The sequence below is a fragment of the Amphiura filiformis genome, chromosome 2 (assembly GCF_039555335.1).
Source record: "Amphiura filiformis chromosome 2, Afil_fr2py, whole genome shotgun sequence".
Classification (NCBI taxonomy): Eukaryota; Metazoa; Echinodermata; class Ophiuroidea; order Amphilepidida; family Amphiuridae; genus Amphiura; species Amphiura filiformis.
The window spans coordinates 69,984,312-69,994,480 of NC_092629.1; the positions used below are offsets into that span (position 1 = coordinate 69,984,312).

Consider the following 10,169-nt stretch of genomic DNA (forward strand, 5'->3'; position numbering starts at 1 on the left):
TTATTTTGTGGTATTTTGGGGAGGGGGTTAGGATTTAGTTCATCTATAGTTCGATGTCTTTCTAACTGATTCCCCTTCCATATTATTTCAGATAATTACACTATTATCATCATCAAATCATGTCTGTTTGCAGGTTACGAATACGAAATCATGTGTATTGCCATTATTGTACCTTGAAACCATACACGCGTTTTATGTTTAACCTACAAAATGATCAAAATATATATTTTACCCGCCATTTATATAGGGTGTTACCAATAATTACTCACCCGTGATAGACAAGTTGGTAAAGGTTCTCATTGGTACTTCTCTCGCCGCATTATGTATTGGTTTGGTCATCTGTGCAATCTTGTGGTAAGTAGACTTTGTTTCGTTTAAGATAATAATAATTATAGTATTAATAATCATGGAAATTGTACTGAATAATACATCTTAATTAAAATTGATCTAATCCTAAAGCAATATTGTTAAGTTTTGCTACAGATATGAAAGGCAATGTCTATCTTAACATAGCTTAACACCTCAGAATAATCTGACAAGAGCAGAATGAAGATCATGTATTTTAGTGTAGAATCCTATGCATTTTTCTGTAGACCATCCCACCTTAATGTTGACGTTTGGGCTAATACCACCGGGTAATATGGTGGGTTAAACTTAAAATAAGCGCAAAAGATGGATCTACAATTAGCTTAAGTCGTGTGAGAGTATTATAAGAGCGTTATACATGTATGTTGGATGAAAAACTTTAGGGACTGTATTAGGATAGGGTTAAAAATACATGATAAATATAAAGCTCAATTTTAATTCATAAAAACTACAATACAAATACAAATACAAATAAAATACTATATTGTTAATATCCTTTTCTCCATAATGTATTTACGTAGGAAACGAACATCCTTGGACAAGGAAAGGATCTTGATCCATGCCAACCTGATGGTTGCAATGGCATTAGCGTACTTTATGACCCTTGCAAGCAGCAGCGCAAAATCGAATCAGGTATGTAATGAATTGCACATAATACACTAAGCCAAAAAAGAAACTTATAATATTTCGCAAGGTCATATCTTAAAATCCTGTCCATCAAAATTAACCAAAATTACACACAGGATTGCCTCAATACTCTACTCTAAACACATGTTAGTAACCAATCAGTTGGTCAACTGACACAATAGCAAAATGCACTGATATGGAACAGCTTCCCGGACCACATTTACAGCCCTATTGACACCTAGCAAACGAAATCTGTGAGAATAGCATCTTGAATCACAGGTCACAAACTTACCAACCGATACAAACAGATCACAAACTTACCAGGATCATTATGTCACATGTCCAAACAAATAATGAAGTCCTTTAGTAACGGTCCACCGTGTCCACCGTGCGCTTGCATGCATGCTGTGCACCTGCTTCTCATGCTTCCAACCAAGTTCCTGATGATATCCTGGGGAAGATTGCCCCATACTTCCCGTTACTTAAGGACTTCATTATTTGTTTGGACATGTGACACGATGATCCTGGTAAGTTTGTTTTGACTCTCTTTAATGTTTTTAACTTAATGTTGTTAAAATTGTTGGATGTGACCTGTGATTCAAGATGCCATTCTCACAGATTTCTTTTGCTGGATGCCAATAGGGCTGCGAATGTGGTCTAAGAAATTGTTCCATATCAGTGCATTTTGCGGTTGTGTCAGTTGGCCAACTGATTGGTTACTAACATGTGTTTAGAGTAGAGTATTGAGGCAATCCTGTGTGTAATTTTGGTTAATTTTGATGGACAGGATTTTAAGATATGACCTTGTGAAATATTATAAATTTCTTTTTTGGCTTAGTGTAGTTGCTGTAAGTCATTAAAAAAGTACATGAAATTAATGCTCAAGAAACATTAGTAGAATATTTACTAAAGTTTTGAATAGCTCTTCTCATGGTCGATTTCATTATTTTTAAAAGTCTCAACATTTTTCATGTTTATTTTCTAAATAGGAATGAACATATCAAAGCCTTAGTGGCTTTCAGTCATTTCCTTCATATTTCCTCCGTAACCTTAATGTGTCTTGATTATTATGGAATTATGTTAATAAAGTCCACCCATATATAGCAATAATAAAAAAAAAAACTCAAGTGCTCGATACAAGAGGTCAGGCAAGTCAATGGATCTTAATTTGGCAAAACAAGTCTAAAAACATTTAATTGTGATGTTTTATTAATTACGGTTTCGAACATGTCTATTCAACATCTGTGAAACAGTGGCGCGGGTGCTCCGTTCTTCCGTATGGTGCTGGCTTATGTCTGACGCTCATTACACATATTACCATGAAATAAATACCGGTATATATTAGTTATATCATCTCGTTCAGAGCTATACTCTGCTATTTGATATAAATAAATCTGCTGTTTCATGTTATATGTTATGCTCTGGTGTTCTTTTTCATCAGATCGCCTGTCTTGCAGTAACCATCTTGCGGTATAACATGCTCATGTCAGTTTTTTGTTGCATGCTCGTCGAAGCTCTGCATCTTTACCGTATGATAGTGCTCGTTTTCGGGATCGAGAGAAATTTTAGAGTTGCTTACATCGTTATTAGCTGGGGTAAGGGCATGAATAAATAAAAGACAAACGATACTAGCGAATTCCGGGGAAAACTTAAGACCACAATAATCACAATGCGTCTTTCTAGCATGCATTGAGTTGCTAGTTGAGGTTTTGATTCCCGTGTTGGCGCCATTCTCCGATTTCTTGAGTTAACACCAGCAATTGCTATATGAGTTTGTTTGCAGGTAATATATCGTAGTACATTGAGTAGTTTAAGCCGTTCTTTTCCCGTGCTATGATTATATTTTCTTTAGTTATTACCAAAAACTGGATCCCTTCATGTGATCTGTTGTTTTTTCTGGTACGTGGTTCACGATGCGTAGCTCGGAACTGTACTTAAAATCACATTATAGAAGTCATCATTCTAAAGAAATGAAAGCAATCTAAAACCGACAAATGTTTCACTCGATGGTCAAAGGGACTGTAAAATAAATATGTGTCCCGTGAGACTGTAATAAGGGCAGGCCAAAAGGGCGGGATAATGGGTGGGGAGGGGTGGTCATGGCCGACCAAAAGGGAAAAACAAGACATACTGTCAGAGCTTGTCAGTTCAATGGAGCGACAGTAATTTTGGCCTATTATTTTGAAGCAGCGCAATAACTCATTTCCCTCACTAAATATTGCATGTGAAAAATGTTCAGTGAAGGTTCAAATAAGCAAACATTTCCGCTTTCGCTCATATAACAATTAAAAGCCCAAAATTAACATGTACCGAGGATAAAGATTGGCACTTCGAAAAGAATGAGGCAAGTAATTTTCCGCAAGAATTCCGGGTTCGACCTAAGCAGGAATCAAAGAAACAACGGGCTACATGGAAGATGTAAGCCTTAGTCTCCCACACAGGAATGTGAATTTCAAATGGGTTTACCTGAACGGATGAGGTCATTTGAATTATATTTCAACGGGAATAGCCCAGTATTACTAGTGAAGAAGATTAACACTCTTCTTTAGCTGAACTTAGCACCATCGCTTTCTTATTTTGTATTACATGAAATGGTGTGTTTCTAAACTATGGTAACTTTATGCTAAATATCTCCATGAACACAATACATCAACTTCATGAACTTCACACAAAACTTTGTATTTTACTTAATCAGGTGTGCCTATACTAATGACCACCATTACAGCTTCAATTGGTAGAGAACATTTGCACGACCACAAAAGGTATAGTATAACCAGAATGTGTATGGTCATTGTATGACCTTTTATTATAGTGTATTATTGTCTTATGACAATTTATATTATATTATAAAGGTTGCCAATGCGACTATATTGAGTTGCACTACTTAATCAACACGGACAATCTAAAAACATAGTGCTCAGATCAGTAGTAAAATCCATGTTTTAATTTGAATATTTGTCATACCTGGGACCAATGTAGCTAAATAAATCGAGTTGTTGTTAAGATTCGGAGTTCACTGTTATTAAAATGAATGAATGGCGATAATTGGTCTTCTATAATAAATCAATTCATACGTCGCCCTTTATGGTTGTTCTCATTAGATGCTGGTTGACAGGACAGTTTATTTGGGCCTTCATCGCCCCTGTAATCGCCATTCTGACGGTAAGTATTTGGCTCAGGGGTGCAAGACTATCGTAAAGGACACTAGCGACATTTTTTAAACTTAATTACCAGCTTAAATAGTAATATTTGATACTTTAAATGTTCAAGAAGTATCATTCCTGATCAAATAGTGAACGATAGCAATATTTTGATAATTTACGGCTTAACCACGCAAATGTAGCTGGCACTTGGGCCGTTTCTTGTCCACCTCTACTTTTCATAACTTGTGTGTGTGTGTGTGCTGCTGTTATTGTTGTTGTTGTTATTATTATTATTATTATCAATTTATATGACCTTATTAGTATTATTATTATTATCATTTAGATCAACTTAGTAATCCTAGTGATCATCGTGTGCAAAACCTTGGGAGTAGCTGAGGCTGATAAACAGGACGGAATTCATTCCATCAGGTAGGTTATCGACCTAGAACATATGAAAAATTTGGTTCCAAAGCCATTAGGGTGACAAGATCATTCAATTTATTCAAAGGTAGCAATTATCAATTTGAAATGCACGCAAATAGTCATACCTTCGTAACCATGTGTCCTAGTGACATCAGAATTTCAGTAAAATTTGCTAAGTTACTGAGTAGATGGTGATAAGACAATATTCAGAATTGTCTCTTTTAGTCTGATTGGATCACACCATGTTATGGAAAAAATAATACAAGCAGTAAGTAAATTCTTAACCCAAAATCACAAAAATTGTATTTTTTGTTTATTTAGCACTTAAAACATAGCTACGCCTAAGGGGCGCACCATTAGATTTCGAGGGGGGGGCATGGGAGTTTTTGAAAAAAACTTCGCCCACTAGTGAGACGAAAAAAAAACTTTGCTCACTAGTGAGACGAAAAAAAATATTTTGCCTCACTGATGAGTAAAAAAAAATTGTCCCCCACCCAACTTTGTATAAAAATTTACATTAAAATTGAAAAAAAAAGGCGGCGAAAAAAAAATTTGGTGCTCTCGGAGGCGAAAAAAAAAATTCTGCCTGACCCAAACTCCCATGCCCCCCCCTGAGAATCTAATGGTGCATCCCTAAGCAATGTCAAAACATAGCTACGCCTAAGCAATGTCATGTTGTTCTATTTCTTCAACAGAATTGGACTGCGAAGTACAGTCTTGTTACTGCCAATGGTTGGAGTAACTTGGCTGATTGGGCTCCTTGGCAACACCAACATAAACGTCGCGTACGTTTTTGATTTACTGAGTGCATTGCAGGTGAGTGTGGATACCGGGTTTAGACGTTTATCAATGAGGAAACCTCAAGCCATATCTTGCATGTTTCAAAAGAGTGTCGTATAAACTTGCTTGACATGGTGGAGACCATTGTTAGACTGCTATTTATATTTCATAATATAGAATAATATGTATATTTGTCTCTTTTAGGTGTTTGCATGTCTGTACACATAAGATGTTTACACACGTGTCAATATTATTTTCTGTTTAATGCAGGGGATGTATCTGGTTTTCGTCACCTGCTATGTTAACTCAGAGGTACGTAGTTTTAACTCCAACAACCCGTAAAAGGATTTTAATTCACAATTCAAATTTTCTTTGAGAAAATTGTCAAAATTGGTGTACAACACGGAAAAAGTAGCAGACAAATACAAACCACTTGCGTTCAAGACACAAACAACAGATGAAACAACAGTTTTTACACGTTTTGTACACATATCATACGCAACATAAACAAATGCTAATTAAAGAAGTGTGACAGATCGACATCCTCATCCCCACACTTTATCCTATCAACATTTTGGCATCAGAATAAAGCTCATATTTGTCTCATTCTCTCAGCGATATTTTAAGCCTGCAATATGTTCCGTTTAGCTTTTACAAACGAAAAAGTGACCATCCCTCATGATGGGATACCAGTATACTGTTCTATGGGCCGGTGAGAAACACATTGATGCTTCTCATATCAAAACCACTAATGCAAATTAATTCAATTTTTTTTAAATCAGATTATTTTGTTACAAACCTCAATGTTAGGTACAAAGCACAGTATGAACATATTTAAAGCAAAACCTCTTATGTTACCTCTGGGCAGTTTTGTTTTAAAACATATTCAAGGGCCACAAGTACATAGGAGGTTTTCCTACCCAATGACAATTATTTTAGTTCCATAACCATGCTCATCAGGATGGTCAATAGATATCATTTGTAACCAATCCAAGTGAATATTGGGTAAAATGGTGCTAAACATACCCACAATGACCTGTCGTGCTACACTGTAGCAGTTTCCTTTTCTCGTAGCACTTTTTTAATTTGAGAAAGTGCTATGATGTAGGATTTTAATTGGATTTGTTTATAATAAAGACATAATGTGATTCCTTTTGTTTCTAAATCGCCTTCAAGTAGTGTTGGTATATACTGTCCAGCGCTATACTCAGATCTAAACATAATATTAATTGTCTCGAGACAGCAGGAAAGCACAACAATGCAAAGAATAGACTCCGCATTGCCCCACGATCATGAGGACCATTTAATACACATAAGCTTATTTATAATAATTTCACAATCTCATAGAAATTAAGACTATATTGAGATAATAACAGATTTCATATCAATTAAACAAATTATATACATTGAGATAATTAATTGCAGCAAGCATTTGGAATTATTGATTATCTTCATATAAATCAATAAACACACAAATTATTGGCAAAATGTGTACAAGCCAACCATACAGGCTGGACAAACAAAAGTTGACTTCTGAATCACATTTAACCAATTTCATCTTAATCAAATCTTAAGCATATCTTAAACAGATACATCTTTGGATCAAACAGAGGATTGGATTGGAAAACAGCATTTTTAACCGCAATTAAATAATTAGAAATCTCCAAAAGAATAAACAATGCCAACACTAGCAAACGAACATTTTGTATTCACCAAGATCTGGCGTAAATGCTTAAACCATTTACTGATATATAATATATTAAATCCACCGTTATTTACAACCAAGTAAATAAAGATACTCCAAATAAGCAACAACGCATTTATAACCCTGGTATAAAAACGCAGTAGAAAGGGAGGAAAGCATGAAGGCAACCAATAGCCCACTATAAAACGCAGAAGAAAATGGAGACAATCTACTGACGAGATTCTTCAGGTTTTGAAGAAACTCCACCACCCTCAATAAAAACGCAGTAGAAAGTGGAGACAATCTACTGACGAGATTCTTCAGGTTTTGAAGAAACTCCACCACCCTCTATAAAAACGCAGTAGAAAGTGGAGACAATCTACTTACGAGATTCTTCAGGTTTTGAAGAAACTCCTTACAAAGCTTTCAATAGCCCAATAAACCCATTCAATACCATAAAACGCAGTAGAAAGTGGAGACAATCTACTGACGAGATTCTTCAGGTTTTGAAGAAACTCTATACAAAGCAATCAATAGCCCAATAAAACCAACAAATACCATAAAACGCAGTAGAAAGTGGAGACAATCTACTGACGAGATTCTTCAGGTTTTGAAGAAACTCCATACAAAGCTTTCAATAGCCCAATAAAACCATTCAATACCATAAAACGCAGTAGAAAGTGGAGACAATCTACTGACGAGATTCTTCAGGTTTTGAAGAAACTCCATTCAAAGCAATCAATAGCACAATAAAACCAACCAATACCATAAAACGCAGTAGAAAGTGGAGACAATCTACTGACGAGATTCTTCAGGATTTGAAGAAACTCCATACAAAGCATTCGATAGCCCAATAAAACCAATCAATACCATAAAACGCAGTAGAAAGTGGAGACAATCTACTGACGAGATTCTTCAGGTTTTGAAGAAACTCCATACAAAGCTTTCAATAGCCCAATAAAACCATTCAATACCATAAAACGCAGTAGAAAGTGAAGACAATCTACTGACGAGATTCTTCAGGTTTTGAAGAAACTCCATTCAAAGCAATCAATAGCACAATAAAACCAAACAATACCATAAAACGCAGTAGAAAGTGGAGACAATCTACTGACGAGATTCTTCAGGATTTGAAGAAACTCCATACAAAGCATTCGATAGCCCAATAAAACCAATCAATACCATAAAACGCAGTAGAAAGTGGAGACAATCTACTGACGAGATTCTTCAGGTTTTGAAGAAACTCCATACAAAGCATTCAATAGCCCAATAAAACCAATCAATACCATAAAACGCAGTAGAAAGTGGAGACAATCTACTGACGAGATTCTTCAGGTTTTGAAGAAACTCCATACAAAGCATTCATTCCCTTCTATAAAACGCAGTAGAAAGTGGAGACAATCTACTAATGATATTCTTCAAGATTTGAAGAAATTCCATACAAAGCCTCTATTTTTAAGCATAAAGCAGCATAATTGGACACCATTTTATTGGAGTATCTTTAAACATATTTAGTTAACTGATTCACCCTTCCAGCTTTTGGGAGGGTGGGTGGGATTTGTTGGTTCATCAAGATCGAAGGAACAATTGCAAGTGCATCACTAGGAGAACTATGGACATAACAAAGAAATGAAACCTGAATGGCTGCACACCACTAAAGTGACAGCTGACTGGACAGAAAAACTGAGCTTGTTGCTATAACAACATAACAACAACCCCTAAATTAAAACTGAATTGACCAGGAGACCAAAAAACTTTAAGTGTACTTGAGAATGCTCAAGTGGGAATAAGAGGATAAGCCTCTACACCTAGATGCACATGACAGCCTAATGTCCCCTGCTGCTGAGACAATCTCGTTTTTAAAAGATTTGCAACTTTAAAAAACGGAATTTATTAACTTTCGTTATTAATTTCAGGTTCGTAATGCATTGAAGAGCGAATGGAGTAGAAGAAATGGACGTGTCGAACATATAAATGTAAGCCAATATATCATACTAATTATTAAGGTATTACAAAAAGCACCATTCATAGATAATAAATGAATATATATCAAGATTATAAACAATATAAAAAATAGAAAATAGGTAAATGTATATAAAAAGAGAGAAAAAAACTTGCGATCCCAGAATATTTATTATAGACAAAGTCTTGTGACCATGGTGACGATTCTACAAAGATCGAAAGCTCAGTCCACTAACCATGCTAACTAAAAAACTAAACTTTATACCAAACGGAAAGATTTAATTACATCGTTCGTATTAAATTATCAAACAAAGTGCGCTCAAAATGACAACAAATCGGCACAAACCCAACATCTATAAATAACATTCTTTGGGATGGGTGTCATTTTCTTGGGGAGAGGTCACAAATAATGGTGGTAGTCCTATTTTTTGTACACAAAAATATGGATGAATTATAGCCAGAGGTTAGAAACTGAAAATACATCTCGACTATTATAAAATATATTACATTTAAAGAAAAAGTATTTCAATTAATGATAACTTTATTATAATTTCTCTTCTATTTTGTAGCTTCGAAGGATAAATGTCCGACCAGCGGATGACCCTATAGATACGACAGATGACTAATGATAGATGTCCATAAATGTGACATGAACAATTGAAATGAGTCTAATGTCGCTAATATGTAGCCTAACTAGTAACATAGAGTTTAATTTGCATGTTGTTTGCATCAAACATAGCAGTTTTAAAGCACTAGTAACTGGTGTAACAATAATCAGTATATTTGACATTAGCATCATTTATCTTGATCATGTTACAATGAGATGAATATTCAGTTTATAGATTATAAACTTAAGCAATCGAAGTCATTGTTTCTGTAGTTGACCATCAAATTGTGTACATAATTTATATTATGTGTCCTTTGATAAAAGTATGTGGGTATATTAAATTTAGACTCGAAGTCACTGGGCTTGCATGCCAAAAAAAAAAAAGAAAAAAAAAAAAAAGAAAAAAAAAGTAGCATAACAAGTGTAAACAGAATGACTGTATAGATATTCAAATTTTAGCTGCTACGTATTGTGTATACACGTATAATTATCTGCATGTAAAAACAATATATACCTGCATATGAAAACTGTTATAAATGTTATTGTATCAAACATTTGAAAAATAAGAAATTTAATG

At 34.9% G+C, this 10,169-nt stretch overlaps 1 protein-coding gene and 1 long non-coding RNA gene across 2 annotated transcripts; both read left to right on the forward strand.

Moving 5' to 3' along the window:
* Window positions 1-256: 256 nt before the first annotated feature.
* LOC140136721 (uncharacterized) lies at window positions 257-2,582 on the forward strand. The gene is made up of 3 exons (XR_011856754.1): window positions 257-354; window positions 888-999; window positions 2,435-2,582. It is a non-coding gene; the product is annotated as an uncharacterized lncRNA (long non-coding RNA).
* Window positions 2,583-4,077: 1,495 nt separating this feature from the next.
* On the forward strand, window positions 4,078-9,611 carry LOC140142458 (adhesion G-protein coupled receptor D1-like). The gene is made up of 6 exons (XM_072164446.1): window positions 4,078-4,155; window positions 4,480-4,565; window positions 5,255-5,375; window positions 5,610-5,651; window positions 8,940-8,999; window positions 9,555-9,611. The coding sequence occupies exons 1-6, from the start codon at window positions 4,078-4,080 to the stop codon at window positions 9,609-9,611; spliced, it is 444 nt and encodes a 147-aa protein (XP_072020547.1).
* Window positions 9,612-10,169: the final 558 nt, after the last annotated feature.

Bases quoted from the DNA above. Each gene is read 5' to 3' on its own strand.
- LOC140142458 (XM_072164446.1), top strand. From the start codon at position 4,078: ATGGTTGTTCTCATTAGATGCTGGTTGACAGGACAGTTTATTTGGGCC. The intron at 4,566-5,254 runs GTAGGTTATCGA...TTTCTTCAACAG, and splicing joins GACGGAATTCATTCCATCAG to AATTGGACTGCGAAGTACAG. The intron at 5,376-5,609 runs GTGAGTGTGGAT...TGTTTAATGCAG, and splicing joins ATTTACTGAGTGCATTGCAG to GGGATGTATCTGGTTTTCGT.